Source organism: Grus americana, chromosome Z (assembly GCF_028858705.1).
Source record: "Grus americana isolate bGruAme1 chromosome Z, bGruAme1.mat, whole genome shotgun sequence".
Classification (NCBI taxonomy): Eukaryota; Metazoa; Chordata; class Aves; order Gruiformes; family Gruidae; genus Grus; species Grus americana.
The window spans coordinates 42,140,926-42,155,640 of NC_072891.1; the positions used below are offsets into that span (position 1 = coordinate 42,140,926).

The 14,715-nt window shown below is 38.0% G+C and overlaps 1 protein-coding gene across 4 annotated transcripts in view; it reads right to left on the reverse strand.

The window, feature by feature from the left end:
• Window positions 1–14,715, reverse strand: part of PRUNE2 (prune homolog 2 with BCH domain) — a 140,035-nt gene that overhangs the window by 48,913 nt on the left and 76,407 nt on the right. For all 4 annotated transcript variants that reach the window (XM_054810236.1, XM_054810235.1, XM_054810234.1 and 1 more), the window contains exons 7-9: window positions 9,524–9,682; window positions 1,983–8,514; window positions 700–1,531 (exon numbers count right to left, since the gene is read on the reverse strand). In XM_054810236.1, coding sequence (XP_054666211.1) covers window positions 700–1,531; window positions 1,983–8,514; window positions 9,524–9,682 — 7,523 coding nt within the window. The remainder of the gene's footprint in view (window positions 1–699; window positions 1,532–1,982; window positions 8,515–9,523; window positions 9,683–14,715) is intronic.

The window sequence follows — 14,715 nt, forward strand, 5'->3', positions numbered from 1 at the left end:
TCGCTTTCCAGCTGGTGACACAGCAGAGAGACAGCAGGCAGTAGTAATATGGTAAGCGCAGAGGCTGCACTTCCACCCAAAGGCAGGTGCAAATATACTTGAACTGCCTCACCAGCCAGTCCACTGCAAACAGAGAAATGCTGCTCTGACCTGACTACAGCTGGGACATAACCACAAAGACCATAATTTTCCATTATCCTTTTCTTTCCTCTATAAGCAGCACCTTTTTCTGACCCTGGGCCTCAACTCCCTCCTATCTTCCTTCCCAGCAGTTTTGCATTAGACAGAGATAGTACTTCACTTCGATTCCTCCATAATCTCATTTCTGTCATTTCATCTGGACTGGCAATTCCATCAGTATGTTTGGCCTGTGTTCCCTGGCCACATCTGTTTCAGATTTAAAGGTAGATTATGAAGTCTGTGGGACTTCATAGGAGGAAGATGGACTTATTCCTGCAGGGAAGAGGCCTTACAAGCTTTCTGTATTGCAATATAATCCTAATTTGACTCATATCAAGTAACCAAGAACCAAGACTCTCTTTTTACAAAGGGAGGAATATAGTGATACTTAAATCATGTAAATATAATTAGTACTTCAGACTTGATAGTCTTGCCATCTATTCATAACATCACACACTTCAGTAACAATAAGAATGGAACAGAAGACTCTTGAAAGGAAACAGGTTGTTTTTTCCTTACCCTGAGTTTTGACTCAGTTCTCTTTCACTGTTGAGAAGCACCACTTCCTCCTTCATTTCTTGTTCTGTTGCTACGTTATTTCCCGGCGTCTGTTGAGAATTTGCTTCCCATACCTCATCACCATCAAACACCTGCAACCCGTGTGTTCCTGTGATGCCCAAATTCTTGTCTTCTGTAGTCAGGCTGTCTGAAGGAGAACAACCCTCATGTTCAAAAGATTTCTGAAAGGGAGTTTCTGCTTGAAATTCTGTTTGAGTGTCAAGGATAGATTCCTGTGTTGCAACAACTGCTGGCTCTTCACCAGAATGTCCAGATCCCGATTTTGGCATCTCTGACTCAGCAGAAATCTCTTCAGGTGATATGTCTCTGACTTCATTTTGGCCCAATATAATCCAGCCCTCATGTTGCCCAGAGCTTTCCTGAGATCTCCTTTCATCATCCAGTTTTTGAGGCACAACAGAAAAACGTTTCTCTTCTACATGGACAGAGTCCCTTTCAGTCCCACAAACAGAGCGATCTTCCCTTTCAGTTGTAATGGAGATTGACTGAAAGGTATCCAAGGAGCCAGGTGAAAAGCCTTCGTGAGATTCTGTTTGTTCAGCTACATTAGCTTCTTGAAATGCAAAATTACTTTCCTTTCTTTCAAGGGTGTCTTTTGTTGATGGTATATTTTCTTCCTCAGTAACAAGGACGTAATCCATCTCCAGTGAAGTTGGATCTCGGTGCACCTGCATCCTCACATCTTCCTTACCCTCTGTACTTTTCAGTTCAGGGCTCTCAGAAGAATTTCTCAGTTCATTCTCTGTACAAAGTAGGGAGTCAGTGCCAGCTTCTAAAAAAACAGGCAAACAGAAACTCTTTTTAGTTTTTGAATTACTATTTCAGTAACCATGATTTTTTTAAATCAGTACAGTGAGATAAAGCTCTTCTCAGTTTGCTTTGCTCTGTTAATGTGTACTTGAATTTTATAACATCATCATCATTATTATTGTTAAAGATTATACATTAACACTGTAATCATTCCTAAGGAAGAAATGATTCGGTGTCCCATGTGCTTGGCCCTTACAAACAACAGAAATAATGTTCACATTTCAATGTTTAAAAGATTTGGATCTGTCTAGAAGGGTGATGCTTGAGGTCTTCCCAAAGTACAGAGTTTTGTACATTAGGGAGACACACAAAGTTCAAACTTCACTCAAAGCCTCATCTTTCAGCAGTAATACTCCAGACATTTCCTTCTTTCTTTGTTCTATGAACTTGCTCTGGAAAGCAGGTTCTCTTACCATCAGGTGATCTTTTATCTCCACCTGGCGGTGAGTTGAGATCAGTTGTTTCTCCTTCAGATTTTCCTGTCGAAGTCTCAGAAGCTCCTAGAGTTACTTCAGACTTGGAGAGTGAAGGTACTGATGTGTGATTCTCTTGAAGGCACTCCGTGGATGTGCCAGACACCTGATCTTTAATAATGCTGTCTTTGGTCATTAGGATGCTTTCTGCACCTTCTGAAGGAATTGGCAGTGGTAAAGGTTTTTCCAAAGAAACACTGTCACAAAATGGGTGCTGTAACAAGAGCTCATCCTTTGCACACTCTCTACTGCCAGAGGGTTCAGCATCAAAAGTTAAATAGGATGATGGAGTATGCACCACTGGTGATTGGTCACTGGGCATTTCCTTAAACACAGGAACATCATTTTCAATTGCATCTTCAGATTCTTTTGCTATGTCATCAACCAGTTGATTATTTGAATCAGATTCATGGTCTTCATTATCACCAGGCAGAAAGGATTTGGGAAAGAATATCTCTTTATCCTTTGATTCCCCTTCTGCTGCTTCACTGCCTATTACTGCCAGTATGTTCATTCCACCACATGTGCTTGCCGGGACATTAGTCACTGATCTGTTACTGATGTTATGTTCTACCCCCATCTCAGAGTCATCCACACATTCTTCTGACCTGTCTAGCTCATTACCAGTTATTGCTGTACGGTCAATATCAGAATATTTTCCAACCTCAGGCAAGGCACTGATTTCTTTTAAGTTTTGTTCTGCCCTATCAGGTAGAGTGAAATCTATGGGAACCAAACACATTTGGGAGGTCACTATTTGAGCTGTATTAGTTGGTGTTCCTTGATGGCTTGCAGGAGTAAAACTTTCATTGAATGTGTCTTTCAGATCTAAGGACGTCACTTCTAAAACTTCGTTGGTAATTCCAGCTGATTGAATTGGGTCAGTAACAAATTCATTTTCTGGACCATATTCTTCCAAAACTGCAAATTCATGAGGCTCCTGAGTATTAGAAGAGATTAGCTGATAGGATGCATCGGTCTTTCCCTGATCATGGTCCTGGGGGCTACTGCTTTCAGACTGTGTCTCTACCTTCTGCATTACTAACTGACACTTTGAATCAAGATCTGACTCTTTACTCATATTTGACCATGTCTGAATCGACTGACTATTTTTGTCTTCAGGCTCCACCCCAATCTGAGAAGATGAGATAGACGCATGCTTAACTTCATACTCCTGGCACACATCAGGACTGCTTGATGCCTCTGAACTATTGTCTTGGTCACAGTGACTTAATATATCAGGATTTTCACCATCTGATTTCAAAGTAACAATCTGCTCAGCATTAGTCCACAGGTCAGGTTCCACTGAAAACAGCTGATTACTTTCTTGTGTGTTGTCCTGTAAAATATCTGGGATAAGTGCAGTTTGGGGAACTAATATACTCCACCCTGGACTTGGACTTGACTTCTTTGTGATTTCAAAAGATGTGTCATCTACAGCGAAAGCACCTGGAAGGGAGTTGTGCACTTCTGATCTTTCACAGGTATCCTGCTGTTGTTCTTGAGGAATGAGACTTGCATTTCCCTCATTGTCTTTTGGTAGATCCAGTACAGTGAGTTCTTGAACTGACATATTTGGCATACCTCGTTCCTCATCTGAAAAAGGACTCTGTGGAGTCAGTTCATTTTCCTGCTCTTTCAAGCCCTTTTCTTCTTTATCCAGTATGAAGGGATCAAATTGTTTGAACTGTATAGTGTCTTGATTTATTTGACTCTCAGGAATATTCATAAGATGTACTAGCCTTTCATTTTCTTTTTCATCACAGTGCAGAGAGGGAGGCTGATTTCCGTCATTACTTGCATTAGTGAAATGTGCTTCCTTTAGTTCTCCATCTTGTGAAGGTGATCCCCAGGGGTCATTCTTACTATTTGTTAACTGGTTTGTTGCAGAGTGATTTGAAACAGAATACTGATCTTCCACTTGCTTTTCTTCACCAGGTTGTGAATTCCACCATTCTGAACCGTCATCTGGAAAAGCACATGTTCCCACTGTGGATTTTGGATCAGTTTTTAAATCGGCTTCCAATGATGTACTCCATGTATCTACAGCTTTTGAAGGATACTCTTCTTTATCACCACCAGCAGAAGTTGGTGTAGTATCTTCATTCATTAGATACAAATATGAGTCTTCTCCACTACCTGTTGTTTCACTGAAAATACACACTTGAGCTGTCTTCTGAAGTGTTTCACAATGACTTAAATATTCAGAAGTCTCACTACGCTCCATTGTAGTCAAGGCCTCCTGTAACACTTTCCCAGCTTTAATTGTTTCAGGATTTTCACTGAAGATGCCTACCTGGACCTCCTCTCCCACCTTAGATTTTGCATCTAAATTGTCTTCACTTGCGTCAGGACTTGTTGCGTTGGATTGAGCATAATCCTCTTCAATTTCAGATCCTTTGTGCTGTTCCTTTTCATACATGGAATCTTCAGGAATCACTTTTGAACCTGTTTCTGAATTCTCCGAATCCTCATTTATGTCAGGACTTGATAAAGAAGATACAGTATCATCATCTACATGGGCATTCCAAAAATCTAAGCTTTTAGGAACTTTGTTCTGTTCAGCCTTTGTTTCAAATCCTTCCTCACATTTATTGCCAAATTCATTCCTTTTATAAGCACCTTCAAGATTTTTATTATTCTTAATATCCCACATATCCCTACTGATTTTGTGATGACTGACAACTGGAAGGTCTCCCCACACATTCACAGATGCATCACTTAAATCAGGACTTGTTCCACTTGAGTGTGCGTAATCATTTATTGAATCACTCCACACATTATCTTCTTCCAAATAACTTTTGATCTGTATATCTTTTGAAAGGCTGCTTGTGGTGTTTGCCATTTCAAGGGCTTCACTTGCCTCAGGGCTTGTTCCAGGAGACTGACAATCTTCACATGGCTGTGAATTCCAAGCAGTTTGGGGAAAACTGTCATTAAATGTTACATATGGCTCTCTGCAAAGATTATTAGCAGGGTCTAAATTTTCAGAGTTTTCATTTCTCCCAGAAACTATTTCATGTGAAAATGAATTTTCCACCACAGACATATCTGTAATGTCAGGAACACTAACATATCCATAAGAAGGACTCTTAAACTCATCTGTGAAAGACTTTTCCTGAGTTCTGTTCAGTTCAGAGCTATTTTTGAAAGATACTAACTCAGATTTACAAATGCCTGGATGGTTAGGAACCACTTCATGTAAGCCCTCTTTCGCTTCTCCCAGTTCTTCTTGTGGTTCAATCATCAGAGGAATTGATGTGGCTAGGTCGCAACCACTCTTTCCAGAGTCATTCCAGATGCCCGAGCTTCTGCGCATTTCAGAAGAATTGTTTTCAGGATTATCACTTCCCTTATCAGAACTTTCAGACATACTTTCCATCTCAGGACTTGTTGCATCCTCTATCACTGTAGTCTCCTTTTCAGCTTTCTCAGAAAGCAGATGTGATGTTTCACTATTATTGTAATTTTGTGGTCTGGAGTCATCAAAAGATTCATAATTTCTGCCTTCCTCAGAAGGACTTGAAGAAGACTCTACATTATTCTGCAACAAGTCTTTCCTCTCTTCCTGACTAACTGGATTACTTTGATTGGAAAATGACTCATTCTCTGTGACTAATGCTTCTAAACTAACACTATTCCTCATTTTTTCTGGGGAGCTGGGAACTTCAGTTGTTGACCTGTTTTCTTCCGAATCTGCGTTACGTGAAGATTCACTGTCCTCTTGCACTGGTTTATTACAAACGTCACTAAGCATTTGCTGTCCGCTTATCTCATCTGTACTCTTATATTCCCCTTTTCCGTCCTGAGAGATTACAGTGGTATTGTCCCAGACTTCCTCACAGGCCTGCTCAGTCTGTAAACTCCATGAGTTCAGCTGCTGCGCTGAATCCTGACTATCCAGCTTTTCATCAATATCAGCAGTGTTTTGCGCTGCCTTCTTACTAATTATCTCACTCCCTAAGTCACATATTTTCAGATCCAAACCATTCCCAGTGTCTGAAGTTGATGTAGATGTGTCTGTGTCTTCTACAGGAACACTGCTCACTGTTTCTACATTTTCAGCTGCAGTCTGTCTACTATTTAATTCGTTCTGTGGAGGTGATAAGTCATTTACTGTTTGTTTGTATATTGGTGTTTTTCTTCTGTTTTCAGATACAGAAAAATTATTTTCGCTGGTATGTATCTCAGTTGAAAAACATTGATTAGGTCTTTGTTCTGAATTCAGGAAAGGTTTAGCAGAGGCAGAAAGAGCAGTAATTTCAGAATTTCTTTCTTGTAACTGGGTGACATTATTTAGGGGAGTGTTCCAGATGTCTGTGTTTCCAGTGCTTGAAAAAGGCATGTTTCTAGGAGATAATGGTTCCTTATTTGCTTTCTCAAGTACTTTTGGCTCAGCCAAATTTGGGTTTATCAATTTATCAATAACTGATCCTTCATCAAAATCTTTGTCCTCATTTTCTCTTTCATCTTCCACATATGTAGGTGATATATATGAATCAGATGTTGAATAATTGGTGTCTGGTGGAGAAATAACTAAATCTTCACCTATGTTGGATGAATGAAGATCTGAGTGTTTATACAAGAAGGTGTCCTCCCATGGCACTACTACTTCTGTTACTTCTTTCCGGATGTTGTTTTTATCATAGATATTCCAGGTCTCTATATTTTCAAATTGTTTTGGTCTATGTTTAGGGTCACCAAATACAGTTTTTTCCTCTGTTTGCAGCTTGAAATTATTTTGCATATTGTTGAAAACAGAATTTATATTCTCAGATTTTCCATATTCTTCTACTGAATAATATCTGTCTTTATCCCACACTTCTGGAGATATCTGGATAGGTGGATTTTCAGTCTCATTGTCTGCTGTGATTTCTGAAGAATCTGATAAACTAGTTTTTGATATGGCCCATTCCTCAGGAATATTCACTGATTTTTTTTCTCTATCCAGTCTGGGCATGTTCCACACATTTTCTGAGGATCTAGCAATGTCTCCTGCTTCAAACTTAGTCCAGACTTCGTAAGAATTTCCAGCTAGCTGACTACCCTTGCCTTCACCACTACACCATGCATCTGATATCATAGATGTCGGCTGACTGACATTCCATGGGTCAGTAAAGCTCTCCAGTTCTTGCTTTGTCTCCTCTAAAGAAGCAGTTTGCAAATGTGAATGCTCACTGTTTTTCTCTTGATTCTCATGGTTCCAATTATCTTGTTTAAATTGATTATCCCATAGACCTGCTCTCATGTATTCCATTTGCTTTGGCTGTTTTTGTAGGAATACAGAATCTGAGGCTCTTCTATCAATATGTTCTCGTAGCAAGGGACTTTCTTTACAATCTTTCCATAAGACGGGGCTCTGAAATACAGATTCCTGCTCACTTGAACTCCATGTATCAGCATTTCTGGACTCTATGTCGAAGCCATCCCACCAGCTCCCATATCTAACACGAGACTGAGAATAATTTGTGCCATCTATTTCATTAATTTTTTTAATGACATCCTGTGGGAAAAATAAAGGCTGCCCATTATCTAATGGTGAAGTTTCTACAAGACTGTTCATAGGAGTTGGTGGAACTCTTGAATCAGACGATTTCAAAATTTCTGGTGAAGAATCACCTTCCACTAAATCAATCAAATTTGAAGTTTTCTCACACAGTTCTCCTGGATTCTCATCAAATTCAGTTAAATTGTCTTCCTCATTCGGTGTTACAAATAAATCATTTGAATAATTTGCTGTATCATTTTCTAGTAGGTTTGCCTCATCAAGTTCTTTCTGCACAGTGAGTTGATGTCCTTCTGATGAATCACTATTAAGGAAATAGTCATCTGCTGGGGAACAATCAACAGAATGAGATGATGACTCGGATGGAGCTGTAACCACGGGTGCCAGATCGAAATTGAAAAGATCAAAGTTATCACTATTGTCTCTAGACTGAGGTTTTTGTTCTTCAGCTACTGCTCCTTCAGGAATAGGGCTATAGGAATCAAAGCCAGGCAGAAGACTGTGATGGGAAGCAGCACCTTCTGCAACAGGGCTATCATCACTAAGGAAAACAGAACTCTCCTTGGAAGACCGGCTGCTTCTAATGGTAGCCAATCCACTGTCTGGGCTCACAAGGTCTACATTAACATCAACGTGGGCTTGCATAGATCCATTTAGATCTTGTGGATTTTCTATAAAATTGGCAGAAATGGGCTGTGGTTCTACATCAGAACCATATAACTCCATAATACCAGAAGATCCTTGTGAAAGTGGAGCACTTCCAGCAACAGCTTCAGTAGAAGAAGTTCTACTGTTTGATACCATTTCCGGTTGTCTTCTATTCATAACTTCCTTAACTAGAAGAAAAATTTGATCACAGGTCACCAAAGAATTTTCTTGATGATAAATGAGAATTTGGTCACATCCACATTCTAAAGGATCCAGCTCCAAACAAGGATTCTGACATTCTTCTAATTCACAGCAGATCTGTTGAAAAATAGGATGTTTCAAAAGCCATTGCAATCATGGGCATAAGGGCACATATTGACTACTTCACTGTGTAACACAGACATACCTGTCTATTCCTATTAATCTATTTCTTGGCCCTTTCACTGTAACAGCTTTATTATGATTCCTAAATAGATGAAGTATTAAAATAGAAGATCAATACAAAATGTGCATTATATAAATGGTCAGAATATTTGCCTGAAATTATACCATTTGACTGTCAAGTTCACTTTTCTCTAGTAAAATTAAAAAAAAAAAAAAATTTTGGTTGTTGCCTTAAGAAATCTGACTAAAATATGTAACGGTACATGAGAAAAGTATTTCTAGAATGGGATAACTGGACTAATAAAATAAATATATTTATATTGACCTTGAAAGGAACAGTCATTTAGGCACCTGTTCCTAAAATCAGAAGCTTATAAGACTGAGAAAAACGTTCAAAAAGTTGCCACTGAGATGATTTTTTCCATTTGGGAACAAATATAATCAAAAAAATTGACAGCACCTGGCTTTGGATAAATGAACATCCTAGGAATAATTTGGCTTCATTTCAGAGCTTAAATTCTTTAGCAATAACATGAGTTCTGGTCATTACCATTTACAATGTGTTTGCTTGTCCCTCACTGCCAAAAACTCATTCATGTAGATCACAACACAAGACCAAGCCAAAACTAGTTAAATAAATAAATAAAATTTAAAAAAATCATTCTGTTTTAGCTAAATTGAAAAATCTTGTCTCTTTCTGTATTTCTTGTAATCTTACACTCTTCCTAGTAGGCTAGTCTGAAACAATCATAAATATCACAATCTTTCATTTTGTATCATATAAATAATGCAGCTTTTTCAAATAGCTACTCGGTTGCTAGACAACTATTGCTACTTTTTGACACCACTTAATTATTCAACACTTTGATATATACTACTTTAAAAAAAAAACAACACATTTTTTCTGGAAAGACATTTTTTGGTTGTTTTTCCAGGAACTTACTTGATTGCCTAGCTCTACGTTTTCCGAGTATACCGCTATTTGTCGTTTTGTTTGCTTCTCATCTGACAAACAGTTGGCCAAAATGACAAGTACATCAAACCCATATTTATCTATGAATGCTTTCAGATCAGCAACAAGGCTCCTGTGTAACACGCAGTCCTGAAATATGGTAAGAAATTGAAAGAAATGTCAGTGTCTTTTCCTTGCTCTTTCCATCCAAGCCTATGGCGAAAATAGCCAGAAACATTAACAAGCATCAGTGTCTGTAACTGGCAAGAGAATTCCATTCCATTTGTCAAAACAGCTATGTACTTACAAAAAAATCAAGAACTGGTCTCACAGCACAGTAATGGACTTTTATTTCTGGACAACACTAAAATACTAAATGCAGGTTTTGCCTTCTTGAAACTGCTGCTGAAACAGAATTGTTACTTGTTCCTGCTATTTGCTTTTGCAATGTTGCTTAACAGTATTGGGCTACTGCTATTTCTTGAATAAAACCCCTTTTTTGTTAGAAAAATAAAAATATTTTATGAAATTTGCCATGTCAATCTTTCATTTAAAACAATAGATGCTAAAATAATAGTATTGAGGTGCAAAATCAGGCACTCAAAAGGAAATTGTATGTGCTACCTTAATTTTGTAGCCCTTTATATGTGTCTATTACGATGTTACATGATTGTATACAATTTTACCATGGATTATTCCCTTAGATTTGTTTATTCTTCCTCTTTGAATTCTGTGCAAGTCTTCAAAACAATAAGCCCCCCAAATAAGGACAGAGTAAGGCAAACTAGTTTTAAAATTGCTTTGTGTCAAAAAAAAAATGGTTATTTTCACGCATCCCACACACAAAATAGACAGTAGGTAAACACTGCATTTGTCATTCCTGTTCTCATTTATACTTGGACTAGCTCAATGTTCAATTATCTAGATTTTGCAACGTAAGACATACATCACTTTTTCTCACCTGGGGACATAATGCACAAAGTATAAATGTCTCTCTTCAGTCCCCAGTTCTGATAACTGCCAGTGAACAAAGTCTTAGAAATTTTATTTTCTCCTTTATGTTTCTGCTATTTGTATTTGAGATAATATTTTGTCATCTTTTAGCTAATAGTTCTTCTGATGCTGACAAGCTACACTGGCCCTGAATAAACAGCAGTTCATCATGAACACAACACAACTGTATATGCAGATTGGCATGTTATTCCCTTGCATCTGTCTCCTACCTGATAAATTACTGTTTTGGTTACATATATACAAATACGATTTATTAATCTACTCAAATTTGTCCACAAAATGTGTCTCCCTCCCTGTAAGTTAAACTTAAAACAACAACAACAAAAAATCTGTTTGTCAAATGCTTTGGAAGTAGATTCTTTTCTGAGATTAGAGATAAAGTTCCACTTCAATGTTCACGTAGCACCTAAAAATGAGTTTTATGTGAAATTCACAGATTAATGCACAAACAAAAGTCATCTGTCACTTTACTGGTGGACATTCACATATGAAATCTGAATATGTGAAGAATTATGGTGAATAAGGCTTGAATGTCCAAACCAGTAACATTTTTCTGAAGACTCAGGTATTTGGTATATTAGAAAAAGTGCCAAAATGTACTTAAGCATGGAAAAGTTACTTCAATTATGTCACTCTAATTGCAGTTGGACTAATTAAAATCTATTGGAACGAAAAATTTGAACTAAAGCAGATTCAAAACCATCTGAAAATCCCTGATAGCTCCTTATCTCAGTTACCCACTGACAGGCAATTCAAGAAGATTGGGAGGTCACAGGGAAGGACATGAACCAATCAGGGATCCAGTCTGCAAGGTGGTTTATGGCTGTACATAAGGTAAAAAAATGATCCTTCTAAAAATATCCTGCCTTCAAGCCTCACAATGCTTTATCTTCTATATTGGTTGTATCAGCTGAAAATGCAAGGAATTAGAAATTTTCTGTTAAAATCATGTGAACTGGAAGCCTCATGAAAGTGGCATTGAGTAAGATAATATCTGCTGTCGGCCCACGTTTGGCACTCACAAAGTAGTAGATTAGGGAGTGCCAAAAATCCTGCTTTCTGCAGTGTTTTGAGGGAGGAACCTTTTAACCTGCCTACATGGCCAGGGAAAACTCCCCTGTCACTATCACGGCCAACTGGAAAGTCAATGCGTGCACACAGCGCAATCAGAGGTCTAGTTCTAGAGTTTAAGGCCAAGGACCACTATGGCATCATAAAGCAAGACTATGAATAGAAGAGAATAAGACAGAAAGTACACATGCTAGCAGCTATTTGTGGGTGGGAATGGTTACCACAGCAAGGGTATGGCACCAAATGCCATACAATGGAAGGTCAGTTCTACCATCAGAGCAGGAACTAAAGACGTAAACAGCCATGGTAAAGCCCCTGAAGGTCCTAAAATCTGAATTTGCCTTGTGCCCTGTTTTTTGCTAACTTACGTCATACAACCAAGAGCAACACTGAGGAATTGATACAGCAGCAGGTGATCCAGTAGCCTGCTGCTGTAGGTGGGGAAGTTGCCAAGTAGGTATCCCTTGTGGAGCAACTGGACTGGAGAGCTTGGCACTGGGCCAGATTAATATAACAATAATGGATCTGTACTACCTACATAATTATCTAATCCAGCTACTTGAGGTTCTCTCAATTTCTTCCATGCTCTCAAACTTAGTACTAGTCAGTGTGTATTTTTCCTTCTTGAGGCTCTCAGCATGTTCGTGACTGAGAGAAGCACAAAGCTTCTGAGCAGGCTACACATCCCTCTCCACTGGGTACAAGTTGCAGAAGGACATCAGTTACGTTCTACATGTTTCTTTCTCCGTGCCTTAGATCCAGCTTGGCCTTTGGGCTGTGCTACATGTATTTCTTGGACACAGAATAAACTTGGCCAGCTAACTGTGCCAAAGAAGACTGCAGACAGCATCCACTTGGTACGAGCAATAATGTCACTTGTGCATCCTTGCCTTTATCTAAAAGTGCAACAACAAGTTCTCGTATGAACATCCCTTCTTTCTGATGGTAGAAATGACGAATGAAGTTGTTCCCCTATAAGAAAATCCTATAATAGCTAAAATGACCAAAAGGTGGAAATTTCTTCTATGAACAGGGTGTCTCCAGCATGCTGTGCACGGATTGGAGGCAACACCTCTCCGGTTTCCCACCACCTAGAGGGATATAGGATTATCTATCGTGTTTTCTCCCTATAACGTTAGCTGTGATACACAGCATTTGAAAAAGTACGTCACAGGGTTTGCCTGCCTGTTAGTGGGCTCATAATGGACCAGCGCCACCTGGTGCAGGGGAGCAGCATGGGAACGGGTTTCGGTGTGCCAGCACCATACATCACGTTGAAAGAAAACATCTTTAAAGAAAACATGCAAATTATTTCAGGATTTAAAAGTGCAAGAGGGGGAGAGATATTTTACAGTGACATCCCATCAACGATAATGCTGAGGGAGTCATTAAGGCACATCAGAACAAAGTCCAAGTCAAGCAAAATTATGCTGATCACATCCCGTTTATTACTTTACCCCATAGCCTTTGTGACAAAAAAGTCATTATTCAGGAAAGGTATAAAACCCAAGATGCGATTCATTCTGTGGCATGAGGAATAAGATACAAACTTTTCACATTATTATGACTAAGCAACAATTAATATTCAAATAATACCTGACAACATAAGTTACTCAATTTTCCCACAGTCATTTTAAAAATCAACAAAAAGCGTTTCTCCTAAGTTGTTACATCACTAAGTGCATCCAGATATGAAACACAAGGCAAACAGACCTTGTTGAAAGAATAAGTCAAATGCTAAGTTCACTGGAAAATGCTGTTGACTTAAGCTGTTGAATAAAAACAAGATCACATCACATGTCTTACAGCATCATGACTCTACCCCATCAATTTTTTGGTTGGATGGAATATTAATCAAAATATAAAATTAATTAATATTTTTAAACAGGTAAGGGTCATTTATTAATGTTAATAAATATTATTAAGTAATAATTTTTTACAAAACTTACGTTTCATTCCATCCCTCCCCCAAATATCCATAAAGTTCAGTCTTTTAAAATAATACCAACACAATTCAGATACTTCCTTTACAAGCATTCAAACATTGAAATAAAGACAGACAGTTGCAAACAAGAAACTCTTATAAATTACCCAAGACTATGTATTGGAAGACATGGTAGGCATATGGACTCTTCAACAAATTTGCTAACCTAAGTAAACATCCAGAATGTTGCATGTATTGTAAATGCTAACAGAAATTAAAACATTTCCTTCAGAAATGAAAAAAATGCTAATCATTTCAACAGTTAAGCTGCTACATCCCAAAGTAATTACAAGCACTGTAAAATATGCTGTTGATGACTTAGTATAGTAGGAAATACACTGAGATATAGCCAGACCATGACAAAGGTCAGTCAGCCATTCTTACACTACTTTTCCTTACTTTATTAGTATGTGCCGGCTTAAATATTGATTAATATTTGCATAGTGTACAGCAGGTAAACAGCATATGTAAACATTATTAGTTGTCATAATGTCCTCTAAATAACCTATTAAAAAAAAAAAGGTCTGTAAGTATACTTGAAATGTAGAATACTTGAAATAAATAGAATCTAGTAGTAAATATGTTTTGCAAAGGCATTTGCATAGTTAACAGCAATTTGGATACTGGAGAAATATAGTGTCTTAGCATTTGTAATAAAATCGTGCATTTGTTTTGTCCAGTGCATATAGTTTATACAGTGCTACAACATAACGATATGCTGAACATTCTGAAATGACAAATATTTTTTTATCATCTGAGTAAAGAGAATAATAAAGTTTAAGAAATCCACAGCCTTTTGAAGTATTTTTAACATGACCTGCTCAGTTATTACGTAGTTCTGTTGAGAAATACCATTTTACTTAGGCTGTATATTTTTGTGAAGCTTCTTTCTCTGAAACTTGATTTCCTTATAGGAATCTATTTTTAAATTGAATAGTTAACATAACCACAAACATGGATGATCCTTTCAAAGAAGCAAAACCACCAAAAAATATCCAAAGAGAATTTGTGACTTCATCTCTAGCAACACTTTCTAATTCAGAAGCCAACAGTCAATTACCCAAGTGATCACTGTAAATGTACATTACACACACTTCTGATTCTTCTAAGCTAA